At 44.6% G+C, this 17,717-nt stretch overlaps 1 protein-coding gene across 1 annotated transcript; it reads left to right on the top strand.

Annotated features, from left to right (window-relative positions):
* Nucleotides 1-3,137: 3,137 nt before the first annotated feature.
* On the top strand, nucleotides 3,138-3,714 carry LOC124679499 (flowering-promoting factor 1-like protein 5). The gene has a single exon (XM_047215241.1). The coding sequence runs from the start codon at nucleotides 3,207-3,209 to the stop codon at nucleotides 3,549-3,551; it is 345 nt and encodes a 114-aa protein (XP_047071197.1). The 5' UTR covers nucleotides 3,138-3,206; the 3' UTR covers nucleotides 3,552-3,714.
* The last annotated feature ends 14,003 nt before the right edge of the window (nucleotides 3,715-17,717 follow it).

The raw sequence follows: 17,717 nt of genomic DNA, 5'->3' as shown, positions 1-17,717 counted from the left end.
GCTCTACTCGCTGTGTTTTTCTTGGCTATAGCGCTTTACACAAAGGTGTTAAGTGCCTAGATACGTCTTCTGGTCGAGTGTATATCTCTCGTGATGTTGTGTTCGATGAAAATGTGTTCCCCTTTGCATCCTTGCGTCCAAATGCTGGTCCCCTTCTTCGAAAAGAAATCCTCTTACTCCCATCATCCACATCCATTTCTCATGAGGGTGCTAATAATGTTGATGCCTCTGTGCCTATTGTGCCTATTACTGCTGTGCTACCGGTTGCAGGACATACTAATGAAAATTTCAGGCAAAATGGTGAAGAAAGTGATGAAGAACATGCAGCGGAAAATCCTGCAGAAGATGACGAAACCAGCGTCGAGTTCGATGAAGATTTTGTCGGAGAACATTCTCCTGCCGTCTCTGATCCCGAGGCTGCATCTCCCGCCCTCGGGACGCGCGGCCCGACCGCCCACGCACCATCGACCGCCCACGCACCGTCGACCGCTCCTGATGCTCCACGTCGCGGGTCATCCCCGCCCCTGCATGCTGCTTGTGGCGAACACACGCCTCCGCCCAGTCCTGGTCCTCCACCTGGTGCCTCGCCTGCTGCGACGCCTGACGCGACGCCGGACGTATCTGTCCAGCTGTCGGCTGCTACGTCGGGTTCCTCAGGATCCTCTGTGGCCGGCTCTGCTAGTGATAATTCTACGGCATCGCCGACACCTTCTCGTGATGCTCCGCCACTACAACCACCTCCTACACGTGTTCAAACTCGCCTTCAACAAGGTATACGGCAACCCAAAAAATATACTGATGGTACGGTGCGCTATGGATTGTTTTCTTCCACAGGTGAACCATCTACACTTTCTGAGGCTCTTGATACTTCACAATGGCGCCAAGCTATGGAGGAGGAATATCATGCTTTGATGGACAATAAGACATGGCACCTTGTTCCTCCAAGTAAGAATAAAAATCTGATTGATTGCAAATGGGTGTATAAAGTCAAGAGAAGAGCAGATGGGTCTATTGATCGATACAAAGCACGTCTTGTGGCTAAAGGATTCAAACAACACTATGGTATTGATTATGAGGATACTTTTAGTCCCGTAGTTAAAATTGCTACCATCAGGACTGTCCTATCTATTGCTGTGTCTCGTGGTTGGAATCTCAGGCAGCTAGATGTCAAGAACGCGTTCCTTCATGGTGTTCTGGAAGAGGAAGTCTATATGAAGCAACCTCTTGGTTTTGAAGATCCACATGCTCCTCATTATGTTTGCAGGCTTGATAAAGCCCTCTATGGATTAAAGCAAGCACCTAGGGCCTGGTACTCCAGATTGAGCTCAAAGCTATGTATGCTTGGTTTTATCCCCTCAAAGGCTGATACTTCACTTTTTCTCTTCAACAAGTCAGGAATTACTATTTTTGTTCTGGTCTATGTTGATGACATCATTGTAACAAGCTCCTCCAGTTATGCTATCTCAGCTCTTTTGCGAGATTTGAATGCCAATTTTGCTATCAAGGATCTTGGTGAGTTACACTTCTTCCTTGGAATTGAGGTAAAAAAGGTCAACAATAGCTTACTTCTGTCACAGGAAAAATATGCTCTTGATTTACTGAAGAAGGTTGGTATGCAAAATTGTAAGTCTACACCCACACCTATGTCTTCCTCTGATCAGTTGTCTCTTACAAATGGTACACCTCTTGGCTCTGAAGACTGCACACAGTTTCGGAGCATTGTTGGAGCTCTACAGTACTTGACTCTGACGCGGCCTGATTTGGCTTATTCAGTTAACAAAATTTGTCAGTATCTTCATGCTCCAACTACAGAACATTGGACAGCTGCGAAACGCATCCTGAGGTATGTTAAGGATACAGTGAAGCTTGGCATTACTTTCACACCATCATCCTCCACTTTTCTAAGTGGTTTTACTGATGCTGATTGGGCTGGTGATATTGATGATCGGCGATCTACTGGTGGTTTTGATATCTTTGTTGGACGAAATCTAGTTTCTTGGAGTGCCAGAAAGCAGGCTACTGTATCTCGCTCTAGTACAGAGGCTGAGTATAAGGCGGTAGCGAATGCCACTGCTGAAATGATTTGGGTACAAGCTCTTCTTGCTGAACTAGGAGTGAAGTTACAGCAAAAGCCAAGTCTTTGGTGTGATAATCTGGGCGCTACTTATCTCTCAGTAAATCCCATTTTTCATGCTCGTACCAAGCACATTGAAATTGATTTTCATTTTGTCCGAGAACGAGTTGCAAGAAATCAACTAGCTATTCGGTTTGTCTCCAGTGATGATCAGCTTGCCGATGGTTTCACAAAGCCACTTCCAGTCAAGAAGCTCATTGAGTTTAGGCGTAATCTCAATCTGTTAACAGGTTGAGATTAAGGGGGGATGTTAGACTATGTATTAGGGTTTTCCTCATGTATTCGTATACCATACCCTTTTGTGTATCGGATACAAAACCTTGTATACCCTATGACTATATAACATGCAACCCGTACGAGATCCAAGTACGGTTCCCTCGATAACTTTGATAGACAAGTCACAACAACGCTGAACTTGACTAGTAGGCCAGTCTGGTTATAAGGCGAGTCAAAAACTCAAAACACGTCCAGATTCAGGTTTTTAATGTTTACCTCTGGTTCAGGTTATGTGTTGAATTTTTTTTAATGCATAATTCTTGTGGGTTTTGTGCGCCATCTCTTGAAAGTTGTGGTTCTGAGTAAATCACAGTACAAAAGGCTACGTAGACACAGAATCTAAGACAAGTTGGAGAATAACCACTCTCGCCATCTCCTTTCGAGTTGCTGACGTAGTGTCCCTGAGCAGTTGTCTAGAGTAGGCTGATCTAGTAAAAGCGTATAATTCACCGGCTCTGCAGAAAACACCAAATGCACGTTGCTGTCGACATAAGTACATACAATAATATGCCTAAAAGGAATTAAACCAACATAAATGAAACACAAACACGTCCTTATCTGTATGCCTTTTTCGTCGCGTATATTGATCCATATATCACTTTCAATCCTTGATGATGAAGCTCATTGCTAATAGTAGTGCATGTACGACGTGCCCCGCCTGCCTCCATTGATCCGCCTATATAAACACACACCACCTAGCCCAGAAACCAGCATCAGTCCCAACTAGATCGCTCGATATATCCATCGAGCAATTAACTAAGCTAAGGAAAGCTAGAAATTCAGTAGTAAGACTAAGATGTCGGCAGGAGGGGTGTGGGTGTTCAAGAACGGGACGATGGAGCTGGATCATGAGGCGGGGACGACCAAGAAGGCACTGGTGTACGTGCCGGCGAACGAGACGATAAGGACGCTGGAGATGCTGGAGCGACGGCTGGGCTCGCTGGGGTGGGAGCGCTACTACGAGGACCTCGCCGTCGTGCAGCTCCACAAGCGCGACGGCAGCATCGACCTCATCTCCGTCCCCCGCGACTTCTCCAGGCTCCGCTCCACCCACATGTACGACATCGTCGTCAAAAACCGCGGCCAATTCAAGGTCGTCGACGTGCAGGCATCTGGCTCGACATCTTCATCGACCAATTAATCATTCCCCAGCCGCCCTGCCAGATACCGCCGGCACTAGCCATACGTAAATGGCTTCAAGCCACGTACATATAGATAGACGTACGTACGTCATATTATATATATAGTACAAATAATGTGTGATGTAACCGTGTTTACATATATATATGGGAATGAAGCAACTCCATTAATTATCTATAAAAGGAATTGTTAGACATTGTATTGTAGCTGTATATGTGTATCCATACCTAATTGGTATTGGACTTGTATTGTACCTTTGTGTACTCCTATATATATATGAGATAGGCCACCCCTAGAGGGTTGTGCCGGTTCCCCCTAACCCTATTGTCTTACATGGTATCACGACCATCTCGATCCTAAACCTAGATCGCCGCCGCCGCTGCTCTCTCTCGCAGCCGCCGCCGCGCATCTCCCTCGCTTCCGCATCATCGTCGCCGGCGCCATGACTACGAGCGCCACGTCTGGCCTCTCCTCTTCCGGGTATCTCCCGGCCTCCTTGGCGGCCCTTCTCAACCGGCCACTCGACATGGCCGCGGCCGCCACCATGTCCCAGGAGGGGACTCTCAGCGTGGGCTCCCTCTTCGTGCACCCACCATCGGCCTCGCCGGTCTCTACTGCGACGCAGCTCCAGATCGCCTCCGCGCCTGCCTCCAGCTCCACGGCTGCTGTGACCGCCCCGGTTTCTGTGCCGGCCACGCCTCCGGCGCCTGCGCCGGCCGCCCCTGGCCCTGTGGTGCAGCCCGTGGTGCAGCCCGTGGTGCTTCCGGCTGCTGCACCGGATGCGTTCGCCACGCTGCCGCCGCCTTACCACTTCGGCAACCTCATCACCATCAAACTAACGCCCGACAACTATATCTTTTGGCGTGCGCAGGTGCTTCCTCTTCTTCGGAGCCATTACCTGATGGGCTATGTTGATGGTACCTTGCCCTGTCCTCCTGCGCTCATCGACAGTGTGCAAGGGCCGGTGGTGAACCCGGCTCATCGTGTGTGGACGGCACAGGATCAAGCAAACCTGTCCTCCATACAGGGGTCTCTCTCCCCGACGGTCGCCGGCATGGTTGTCTTCGCCACCACTTCCTGTGAAGCATGGAAGACGCTGGAGTCGAGCTTCTCGGCTCAATCCCAGGCACGTGCCAACTCTCTCCGCCGTGAGCTCGGTGAGTGCGAGAAGCTGGACATGAGCGCCAAGGACTACTACAACAAGGTGCGCGGGCTTGCTGACACGCTCGCGTCTATCGGCCAGCCCCTCTCCGACTCTGAGTTCAACTCGTATGTTGTCAATGGGCTCGATGAGGAGTACGACGGGCTAGTTGAGGTGATGGAAGACCGCACCACGCCCATGCCGCCTCACATGCTCTATGCGAAGCTCCTCCGCACCGAGCAGCGTGTTGAGGCGCGCCCCGGCCGTCGCAGCAGCGGCGCTCACTCCGACCTCTCGGCTCACATCGCGCAGAAAGGTGGTGCGCGCAACGCGCCGCCTTCCTCCCAGGGCAAGTCCCCTGCCTCCGCACCTCCGGCCCCTGCCTCATCCCCGGCCTATGGTGGTGGGCGTCCTCAGCGCACTTGCCAGCTGTGTGGCCGTGACGGTCATATTGCCTCCAAGTGCCATCGGCGTTTCCAGCCGCAGCTTCCTCGGCCTTGGCAGCGATGGCCGGGACACGCGCAACAATGCGCGCCAGGCCGCTATGGCTGATCGGCCTTCGCCCCAGGGTCAGCAAGGTCAGACACAGTCCTACTCCGTCGATCCCGCGTGGTACATGGACACTGGGGCCACGGATCACCTGACTAGCGAGCTCAACAAGCTGCATACTCGCGACGCCTATCATGGTTCTGACAAGGTTCACACCGCAAACGGAGCAGGTATGCACATCTCCCATATTGGTCAAGCTTCTCTCCTCACTAGTCATCCATCTAGACAACTCTATCTTAAAGATGTTCTTCGTGTTCCAGCTGTCACACGCAATTTGCTATCAGTTCCTAGGCTCACTCATGATAATAATGTTTTTTGTGAGTTTCACCCGTTTGATCTTTTTGTTAAGGATCGAGCCACGAGGGACGTTCTTCTTAGCGGGCAGCTGTGTCATGGCCTCTATCGCGTGGATCCTCCGGGTGCCCCTCAGGTGTTCAGTGGAGTTCGCGTCTCGTCGTCGCAGTGGCATGCTCGTCTTGGTCATCCTGCCACTCCCATTGTTCGTCATGTCTTGAGTCGTTATGAGTTGCCTAGTTTGTCTAGTAAACAAGATTTAGCAGTGTGTGATGCCTGTCAACAGGGCAAGAGTCATCAGCTTTCGTTTTCTGATTCTACTCGAGAAGTTAAGAGTCCTTTAGAACTTGTGTTTACAGATGTATGGGGTCCTGCTCAAACCTCTGTTAGTGGACACACATATTATGTCAGTTTCATCGATGCTTATAGTCGTTTTACATGGCTTTATCTTATTAAGCGCAAATCTGATGTGTTTAGTATTTTTACTCAATTTCAAAAGCATGTTGAACGTCTTCTCAAGCACAAAATTATTCATGTTCAGTCAGATTGGGGGGGCGAGTATCGCAACCTCAACTCTTTCTTTCAGGAGCTTGGGATTTCTCATCGTCTATCATGCCCTCATACTCATCAACAGAATGGCTCAGTTGAGCGTAAGCATCGACACATAGTTGAAACTGGTCTTACTCTTTTGGCACATGCATCTCTTCCTTTTCGTTTTTGGAGTGATGCTTTTTCCACTGCTTGTTTTCTCATCAACCGTACTCCCACTCGTGTGTTATCTATGAAAACTCCGCTTGAACTTCTCCTTAATGAAAAGCCCGACTATACCTTTTTCAAGGTTTTTGGTTGTGCGTGTTGGCCACATTTGCGCCCCTACAACAAACGTAAGTTGGAGTTTCGATCTAAAAAATGTGTGTTCCTTGGATATAGTGCTCTTCATAAAGGGTACAAGTGTCTCCATGTTCCCACAAATCGTGTCTACATATCTAGGGATGTAGTCTTTGATGAGAATTCTTTTCCTTTTTCGAGCCTCCCAGTGTCCACTACAGCACCCCCATCATTACATTCCTCCTCCACCACTGCTGACCAATTTGGTGATGTTGCATACTCTCCTATGTTGTTACCTAATCATGGTGCAGGTATTGGTCGTGGAGCTCGCTTGGAATTACTTGATGAAGTGCCATCACCGTCGCCTGCTCCTATACAGCTCTCGTCGATGGGCGATGCCTCTTCTCCACCTGCTGATCCCGCTAGCATCGTACCCGCCGATGCTGCTCCCCGGCCACGCCTCCCGCCTCGCCTCACGTCGATCATCCCGACGTGCATGGCCTCGGGGACCGTGTCCATGCACAAGCCCACGTGGCTCCGGCGCCTGCGTCGCCTCCGTCGCCATCGCCCGCCCCTGCGTCCCCGCGCGGCCACGATGGGCCGCTCCCTGGGTCGCCTCTGCGGCCTGCTTCGTCGCCCTCTTCACCGACCCAGGCGTCTCCGGCCATGTCTCCATCGCCCAGTCCGTCGCCGTCGCCCAGTCCGTCGCCGTCGCCTGGTACTACTCCAGCTTCTACGGCACCGACTGCTGCTCCTCTACGGCCTCATACGCGCAGTCGCAGTGGTATCTTCCGTCCCAAAGAGCGCACAGATGGGACTGTTGCTTGGTATGCTGCTTGTATGACTGCTGCCCTTGCTGATCCGACAGCTGAGCCCCGCACATATCAGGCTGCTATGAGTATTCCACATTGGAGAGAGGCCATGGAGCAAGAATATCAGGCCTTGCTTCGCAATGAGACCTGGACACTTGTCTCTCCGCCGCCTCGTGTTAATATTATTGATTCCAAATGGGTGTTCAAGGTCAAGAAGCACTCTGATGGGACCATTGAGCGCTACAAGGCACGTCTTGTCGCTCGCGGTTTTCGGCAACGGTTTGGTCTTGACTATGAAGATACCTTCAGCCACTGTGGTCAAGCCTACTACTATACGCCTGCTTCGTACGCTTCGCTGTTACTCGAGGTTGGTCTCTTCGGCAGCTTGATGTGCGGAACGCTTTTCTCCATGGCTTACTCGAGGAAGAGGTCTATATGCGGCAGCCTCCGGGTTTTGTTGATCCTGATCATCCCACGCATATCCGTCGTCTCACCAAGGCTCTCTATGGTCCGAAGCAAGCGCCTCGTGCTTGGCATGCTCGCCTTGGTTCAGCTCTTCGTGCTCATGGATTTGTGCCCTCTACAGCTGATTCCTCTCTGTTTCTCCTACAGACGCCCAAGGTTACTATGTACTTCTTGGTCTATGTAGATGATATTATTCTGATCAGCTCGTCAGCCTTGGCTTCTGATGCTCTCATTGCGTCACTTGGGAAGGACTTTGCTGTCAAAGACCTCGGTGCTCTTCACTATTTTCTTGGCTTGGAGGTGGCTCAGTGTGCTTCTGGTTTGGTCATGACTCAGAAGAAGTACTCCTTGGACATTTTGCGTCGTGCTGGCATGCTCAAATGCAAGCCCACGGCCACGCCCATGTCCTCCACTGATAAGATTACTGCAGCTGATGGTGTTCTCCTCACTTCGATGAGGCCACTCGAGTATAGAAGCATTGTTGGAGGGCTTCGATGCTGACCATCACTCGACCAGATATTTCCTATGCTCGTCAACAGAGTTTGTCGGTATCTTCATACACCACGAGACACTCATTGGGCTGCTCGTTAAGCGCATACTTCGCTATGTACAGTCTACCTTGTCTCATGGTCTTCATATCCGGCCTACCACCTGCGGAGTGCTCTCAGCCTATTCGATGCCGATCGGGCTGGCAGTCCGGATGACAGAGCGATCCACGGGGGCTATGCTGTGTTCTTTGGTTCCAATTTGATCGCACGGAGTGCTCGGAAACAAGCCACTTGTGTCCCGTAGTAGTACTCGAGGCTGAATACAAAGCTGTTGCCAATGCCACTGCTGAGCTCATATGGGTACAGTCTTTGCTTCGCGAATTGCGGGTGTCTCAGCCACAGTCTCCAGTCCTTTGGTGTGATAATATCGGTGCTACATATCTTTCAGCCAACCCGGTGTTTCATGCTAGAACTAAACACATTGAAGTGGATTATCATTTTGTGCGGGAACGTGTTGCACGAAGACAGCTACAAATCAAGTTCATATCTTCTAAAGATCAACTTGCAGATATCTTCACAAAGCCATTGCCTCTCCCACAGTTTGAGGCTTGCGGGCGCAATCTTACCCTTTTAGATTCTTTACAAAGTGGCTAAGATTGAGGGAGGGTGTTAGACATTGTATTGTAGCTGTATATGTGTATCCATACCTAATTGGTATTGGACTTGTACTGTACCTTTGTGTACTCCTATATATATATGAGATAGGCCACCCCTAGAGGGTTGTGCCGGTTCCCCCTAACCCTATTGTCTTATAGGAATCTTATCGACGGGGAATACTCAAAAGTTTATCTTAGATCTCTATGTTTGAAAGCAATTTCATAAGAATTTCAAGGATTTCATTTCATAGAATTTTTCTTATGAATTTTGTATGGTGTGCAGGAACGGGAACCACGTAATCATTTTCTAGTTTGCATATGAAATTTCATAGGATAATGTTCACCGAGTCTAACTTAACCTTATGGAATTTTCTTTTGTTTCAATATATAACACCTACAACATACACTTAATCTTTCAGAAAACTTCTTGCCATTTTTCCCAGTGTACGTCTTAACGAAACGCCTACACGCTTCTTCGTTTTGGACCCTGGTAGGACATGCACTGGTATGTTAATCTTATGTTTTGCCTAAAGAGGCTGTCATTTGTTTTTGTGGGTCCTAATCTATGTTGAGTCCTACTTTGTATGAGTAAGGCACACACGTATTGCAAGATAAATTTTGACTGAAAAATTGAGCACCAAAATCTTGATTATTTTATATGTAATTAGTATCGTTAGATTCTTATTACTCCCTCCATCTCATGAAACTTGTCGAAGATTTAACTAAATTTGAATGTATCTATGTACTAAATATAGTGTATAGATACATATCAATTTTAATAAATCTAAGACAACTTTCAGACGGAGAGGAAGTAGAGAACACTTTTTAATGATGCTAATTTTATACCAATAATCTTTATAGAGTTAAAATATTTTTTGTCAAAGAAAAAACATGGCAAATGAGGATATCTTATTTATTGAAATGGGGAGAGTATCAAATAGGAATTAGTTTTTAACTATGGTAAAATCCTAGCATGGCTCGTGCTCCATGTTGTTCCACTTTTTTTGCTTTTTGACAAAGAGGCATCCTTCCTATGAGGGGATGATCCCATGACCCCATAGACCAATTTTTCAGCTCTACCTTGCAAGTACAAAATATGAAACGGGCATCCACTTGTTTAATGAATGACCATACACCCTACTCTCTCCATATCGGTTTAATAGTCTTACGCGTGTACCTATGTCGCTAATTTAACATATATTACACAAACTATATACAACAAAAAATTTACCGATAGAAAGTAGAACATCTATAATTTCTAGTGATATACTTTTTGTTATTTATATACCTTATATTAAGTTGGTCAAATGGATATCCTATAACTACGCATAAGACTAATAAATCGATATATATGGAGGGAGTACCATTCTAATATAGATCCCTGTCAACCTCTAGTACGGGGAGCCCTCTCCCAATCGCATGACAACACAGCTGTTTACTCGTGGTGGTGGGAGATTTCTTCCCAAAAAGGTGGAAAACCCCCACTCTGCACCGATGGATGTACACACACATACTCTGTATCGTTAGAAAATATCATTCGAATACATGGTTAAGCATGCTCCACAAAGAGAAAAAAGAGTCACACGAAAGCTACAATAAAAACTTATGCATAATTAATCCTCTTATTAGGTCTCCAACCATATCAGTTGAAGATACTCAATGCAACTGTCCCTGAATAGCTGCACCTAGAAAGAGAGAAGTAACTAGCTAGACACATCTTCAATGGACGTGTGCCTAACTTTATGGTATGCCGGGTCGACATTTTATGACTCTGACAGGTCATTGGCCACGCTATTGCGTGAGATGCCTAGAGTTGTACCTTGCGGAGAGTGTTGGCGCATATCGGCACATGATAATGATATATATTACCTTCATTCTAAAAAATATGTGTTAGTTTGTGTATCTAGACACATTTTAGTTGTAGAATATTTGTATCTAGAAAAATTTGAGACACTTATTTTTGAACGGAGGGAGTAGGTTTCTTTTTGTGCATGTTCCATGTGAAAACACGTTTGCCGTGTTGTAGCTTGTAAATACTTGTACTTTTGAAAAGGTTGTCTCAACTTTGTCTAAATTTGCATGTATCTAGACATATTTTAGTGTGTACAGACATGTAATCTAGACAAAGTTGTGGCATCTTTTTCAGGATGGATGGGAACCCCCTCGGGGAGCTCCTCATTTTCGTTTTTTTTTTCAAAATCTAGTGAGTTATCTTTGCCGTGAAACAAAATTGGAATATATTAACGTCGTGGGGTCAATCGTGAATGTGCTGCGGATGTTGTGGTATACAGGCATCAGACAGTTATATTTGGTTTCGCTTGTGTTTGTTCGATATATTGCTTACTGTTCATGCATGGCTACTAGTAACTGTACGTGGCGAAGCTGCACGCATACGTGCATGCACTTTTTGGATCTGACTTATCGGCGCCGTCTCCTTCGAATTTGCATAATGGCTGCAAAGGTCTTGATTGTATGGAGTCTCTTGCGCGCGAGTTGCATATGGCCGTAAAGGTCTTGGTCGTCTGGAGTCGCTCGCGAGTTGCATATGGGGCTGCAAAGGTCTTGATTGTCTCTGGATGTTACTAGCGCCATGCATGTCACATATCCAGATTCTACTTCCATAGGGAAGAAAGCTCAAAGCTAGCTTTATGTGCCAATTGGATGCACTGTGATTGCGCCAGCTGAGAGCTACGGGTTTTTAACTAGATATAACCGTCTCTCTTAGAGGAAACACTGCGTTGGCCATAATTGTGTGTGCTGTGTGCTGTGTGCCTGTGTGGTTCTCATCAGAGCATATATTGCTCATCTTTTATTTGCATTATCATGTTGAAATCCTATAGAGTGCCGGTGGTTGGTTATTTTGAATCGATGAGGTTCTTATCTCAATGCAGCGGATAATCTCCATGGGGGAGCTTCATACGAATTGCTGGGTGGGCCCATCTAAAGAACAACAGATTGTTTTTCAGTATCAAAAGTTTTCAAGCTAGCCAAAAAAAAAAAAAAAGAGAAAGGACCAGCGATTCAGCAGTTTGGGCAGATTGTCTAGTAGGCTTGCTCGTGTGGGCTGTGTTAATTCGGCTAGGATAAACAATAAAGGCATGTACAATGATGATATCTTAGCAGTGCCACGTAGGATAAATGCTGAGATGGATGAAAGAGAAAGATAAAAAAAAGATTTTGCCTTCTCTTAGCTAATGTTAGACCATCGACCAGCCTGGCCCATTAGCCCAGGCGCCGGCGGTGGTTAGGGTTTAGGCTTAGCTCCTAAGTCAACTTGTAAACGTGTAACACAAGATGTACTCTCTCATATATATATGTATCATCGGCACGAGGAAGGATCATCGATTCACCCGTGACCATATTATTTCAGCTAAGATATCACCTCTTAGCTCAATCTCTCTCACCATAAATTTAGGATATCTCGTTACTAAAGATAATACTAAAAAACAAACCATTATACATCATGTTTTATTGTTATATATAGATTACTTGACAGGATTAAGATAAGATAATCTTATCAACCATTGCACATGCCCTAATATTTCTCGTCTTTTCAAGATGACGTGGACTACTAAAAGAAGACATGCATGTCTTTCCTACCATTGTACATGCCCTAAGCATCTTTGTACATTGCTTTCCTTGTCCGCTAGTGCAAATGGGTTAGATTTGGCAATAATCTTGGGCAGGCCACGGCTTGGATACAATCTTCCTATCGTTTCAAGGAAACAAAGTTACATTAATTCAGAAATTCATTTTTGAACATGGAAGCATATTCGATAGTATTATATATGTGAAAACTGGCATTTTTTATGTCCTGTGTAAAAAAGACAAAGAAAAATGTCTTGTAAAAAGTTTTTTTAAGCATTAAATTTTGTCTTTTTTGCAAACGACACAAAGAATGTCAATTTTCCACGAAACAACTTTCTAAGCACATATGACGTTGAGATGTAAACGTCAATTTTTTGTTTGGAAACATTTTCGACTATGCTTAAGAGACATGTTTCCAGGTGCCAACGCCTCGTCTAATTAATTCACCTTGTTTAGTACTAGAAGAGTGAAGTAATTAGTTATGTTCCTGATACAGAGTATGTAAATACAAGCTAAAATTCATACACACAAATATCTACTAGTGTAGTTATACCATAGAACCCTCCAACTGCACTGAAATAAAGAAAAAGTTCATAAATTAAAAGAAAGATGTAAGAGCTCCCCTCAGAAAATCCAAATATGAAATTAGAGGCACACTTTATTAGGAAGTGTACATATAATTACGAAAAAAAAACTCCTAGTTGTAGATGGATTTCTTGATGTGCTCTTCATCCACCACATGATCTAAAAAGGATAAGAACATTTAGGAACCGTAAGAAAGAACAAAATCAAACACGGTTATATAGGATGCGGAACATACACGCGGGATGTGAAAGCTGGTGGAAGAATATGGCATGGCTTAAGGAGACAAGCCACACTATATCGTTGGATATCAATAGATGAGTAAACCTACACATCGACATCTTGTGCGGGCTAGAAGGAGAAGTGGTTAGTGCGCCTAGTAGTATGGGAGGATGATGTCGGTCAACCATGGGGTTTGGCCTGATCTCCTGGATTCACGAGGCGAAGGTGATGAACACGAGGATGACTGATGTCTACGGGTGCTTCTATTCTTGTAGACAGTGTTGGACCTCCAAGAGCAGAGGTTTGTAGAACAGCAGCAAGTTTCCCTTAAGTGGATCACCCAAGGTTTATCGAACTCAGGGAGGAAGAGGTCAAAGATATCCCTCTCAAGCAACCCTGCGATCACAGTACAAGAAGTCTCTTGTGTCCCCAACACACCTAATACGTGCACTAGTTCGGCGAAGAGATAGTGAAATACAAGTAATATGGATGTATATGAGTGGTAATAACAATCTGAATAAAATATGGCAGCGAGTAAACATGCAACGAAGCAGATAAACAAACGGAGTTTCGATGCTTAGAAACAAGGCCTAGGGATCCTACTTTCACTAGTGGACACTCTCAACATTGATCACATAATAAAACCACTCTACACTCTCTTGTTGGATGATGAACACCACTAATTGTGTAGGGCTACAAGAGCACCTCAATGCCGGAGTTAACAGGCTCCACAACATTCGATATTCATATTTAAATAACCTTAGAGTGCATGATAGACCAACGCAATCACACCGAGAACTAACATAGAATGCACACCGTCACCGACAGACTATGAAAGGGGGAATAAATTGCATCAACACCATCATAGTAATAGTTAACTTCATAATCTACAAGAGATCACAATCATAAACTACGCCAAGTACTACACGATGCACACACTATCACCATTACATCATGGAGGAGGAATAGTCTACTTTAATAACATCACTAGAGTAGCACATAGATGATATTCAACTAGATCACAAAGAGAGAGATGAACCACATAGCTACAGCAGAGCCCTCAGCCCCGGGGGTGAATTACTCCCTCCTCATCATGGAGACAGCGATGGCGGTGAAGATGGCGATGGAGATGGCGGTGGAGACGACTCCGGGGGCAATTCCCCGTCCCGACAGGGTGCCAGAACAGAGACTTCTGTCCCCCGAATTGGAGTTTCGCGATGGCGGCGGCGGCCCTGGAGTCTTTCTGGAGTTTCGTCAATCCGTGTCGAAGATTTAGGTCACGAGGCATCTTATAGGCGAAGAGGCGGAGTCGGAAGAGTCCCGAGGGGCCCACCCCATAGGGTGGGGTGACCACCCCTCTGGCCGCGCCGGCCTATTGTGAGGAGGCCCTGGGCCTCCCCCTAGCTTGCCCTTCTGGCTCCGTGAGTCTTCCGGCGAAATAGAATTTCTGTGATTTTTCTGGATTTTTCCGAGCACTTTGGTTTTTGGGCCTTTTCTGCAATAAACAGACATAATAAACAGAAACTGGCACTGTGGCATCTTGTTAATAGGTTAGTCCAATAAATGCCATAATATGATATAAAGTGCAAGCAAAACATGTAGGTATTGTCATAAAACAAGCATGGAACATCAGAAATTATAGATACGTTGGAGACGTATCAAGCATCCCCAAGCTTAGTTCCTACTCGCCCTCGGGTAGGTAAACGATAACAAAGATAATTTCTGAAGTGACATGCTATCATAATCTTGATCAATACTATTGTAAAGCATATGAGATGAATGCAGCAATTTGAAGCAATGGTAAGGACAATGAGTAAACAAATGAACCATATAACAAAGACTTTTCATGAATAATACTTTCAAGACAAGCATCAATAAGTTTTGCATAAGAGTTACTCATAAAGCAATAAATCCTTAGTAAAGGCATTGAAGCAACACAAAGGATGATTAAGTTTCAGCGGTTGCTTTCAACTTCAACATGTATATCTCATGGATAATTATCAACATAAAGCAATATAACAAGTGCAATAAGTAAACATGTGAGAATCAATGCACACAGTTTACACAAGTGTTTGCTTCTAAGATAGAAGGAATAGGTAAACTGACTCAACATAAAGTAAAAGAATGGCCCTTCGCAGAGGAAAACATTGATTACTATATTTGTGCTAGAGATTTTCATTTTGAAAACAAGAAACAATTTTGTCAACGGTAGTAATAAAGAATATGTGTTATGTATAAGATCTCTTATAAGTTGCAAGCCTCATGCATAGTATACTAATAGTGCTCGCACCTTGTCCTAATTAGCTTAGATTAACATGGATTATCATTGCATAGCATATGTTTCAACCAAGTGTCACAAAGGGGTACCTCTATGCCGCCTGTACAAAGGTCTAAGGAGAAAGCTCGCATTGGATTTCTCGCTTTTGATTATTCTCAACTTAGACATCCATATCGGGACAACATAGACAACAGATAATGGACTCCTCTTTAATGCATAAGCATTCGACAACAGTTAATATTCTCATAAGAGATTGAGGATTAGTTGTCCACACTGAAACTTCCACCATGAATCATGGCTTTAGTTAGCGGCCCAATGTTCTTCTCTAACAGTATGCATACTCAAACCATTTGATCATGAAAATCTCCCTTACTTCGCACAAGACGAACATGCATAGCAACTCACATGATATTCAACAAAGGTAAAAGAGTTGATGGCGTCCCCAGAAAACATGGTTACCGCTCAACAAGCAACTTATTAAGAAATAAGACACATAAGTACATATTCTTCACCACAATAGTTTTTAAACTATTTGTCCCATCAGCTATATATTGCAAAGACAAAGGATGGAATTTTTAAAGGTAGCACTCAAGTAATTTACTTTGGAATGGCAGGGAAATACCATGTGGTAGGTAGGTATGGTGGACACAAATGGCATAGTATTTGGCTCAAGAATTTGGATGCACGAGAAGAATTCCTCTCAATACAAGGCTAGGCTAGCAAGGTTGTTTGAAGCAAACTCAAGTATAAAACGGTGCAGCAAAGCTTACATATGAACATATTGCAAGCATTATAAGACTTTACATCGTATCCTTGTTGTTCAAACACCTTAACCAGAAAATATCTAGACTCTAGAGAAACTAATCATGCAAACCAAATTTTAACAAGCTCTATGTAGTTCTTCATTAATGGGTACAAAGTACAAGATGCAAGAGCTTAAACATGATCTATATGAGCACAAAAATTGCCAAGTATCGAATTATTCAAGAAATTATACCATTTACCACATGCGGCATTTTCCTGTTTCCAACCAAATAAAAATGAACGAAGCAGTTTCAACCTTCGCCATGAACATTAAGAATAAAGCTAAGAACACATGTGTTCATATGCAACAGCGGAGCGTGTCTCTCTCCCACACAAGCATGATGGATCATATTTTATTCAAACACAAACAAAAATAAAAGCAAACAGACGCTCCAAGAAAAGTACATAAGATGTGACCGAATAAAAATATAGTTTCAAGAGAAGAAACCTGATAATTTGTCGATGAAGAAGGGGATGCCTTGGGCATCCCCAAGCTTAGATGCTTGAGTCTTATTGAAATATGCAGGGATGAACCACGGGGGCATCCCCAAGCTTAGACTTTTCACTCTTCTTGATCATATTGTATCATCCTCCTCTCTTGATCCTTGAAAACTTCCTCCACACCAAACTCAAAACAAACTCATTAGAGGGTTAGTGCATAATCAAAAATTCACATATTCAGAGGTGACACAATCATTCTTAACACTTCCGGACATTGCTCAAAGCTACCGGAAGTTAATGGAACAAAGAAATCCATCAAACATAGCAAAACGAGGCAATGCGAAATAAAAGGCAGAATCTGTCAAAACGAAGAGTCCGTAAAGACGATTTTTTAGAGGCACTTAACTTGCTCGGATGAAAATGCTCAAATTGAATGAAAGTTGCGTACATATTCGAGGATCACTCACGTAAATTGGCAGATTTTTCCGAGTTACCTACAGAGAACCCTGCCCAAATTCGTGACAAGCAAGAAATCTGCTTTCGTGCAGTAATCCAAATCTAGTATGATCTTTACTATCAAAGACTTTACTTGGCACAACAATGCAATAAAATAAAGATAAGGAGAGGTTGCTACAGTAGTAACAACTTCCAAGACTCAAATATAAAACAAAAGTATTGTAGTAAAATAAAAATATGGGTTATCTCCCAAGAAGTGCTTACTTTATAGCCATTAAGATGGGCTTAGCAGTTTTATTGATGCACTCGCAAGAAATAAGAGTTGAAGAAAAAGAGAGCATCAAGAAGCAAATTCAAAACACATTTAAGCCTAACATGCTTCCTATGCATAGGAATCTTGTACACAAATGAATTCATGAAGAACAAAGTGACAAGCATAGGAAGATAAAACACGAGTAACTTCAAGATTCTCAACATAGACACTACAAGAAAAGTTCTGATAGACAACGTCTCAAAATCGTCCGCTAAGGGGTATTTTTCGTCGCCCATGGGTCTAACCCGAC

The sequence above is a fragment of the Lolium rigidum genome, chromosome 7 (genome assembly GCF_022539505.1).
Source record: "Lolium rigidum isolate FL_2022 chromosome 7, APGP_CSIRO_Lrig_0.1, whole genome shotgun sequence".
NCBI lineage: Eukaryota > Viridiplantae > Streptophyta > Magnoliopsida > Poales > Poaceae > Lolium > Lolium rigidum.
Note: the sequence above shows the minus strand (reverse complement) of the source record. Positions and strands in the feature narration are given on the sequence as shown.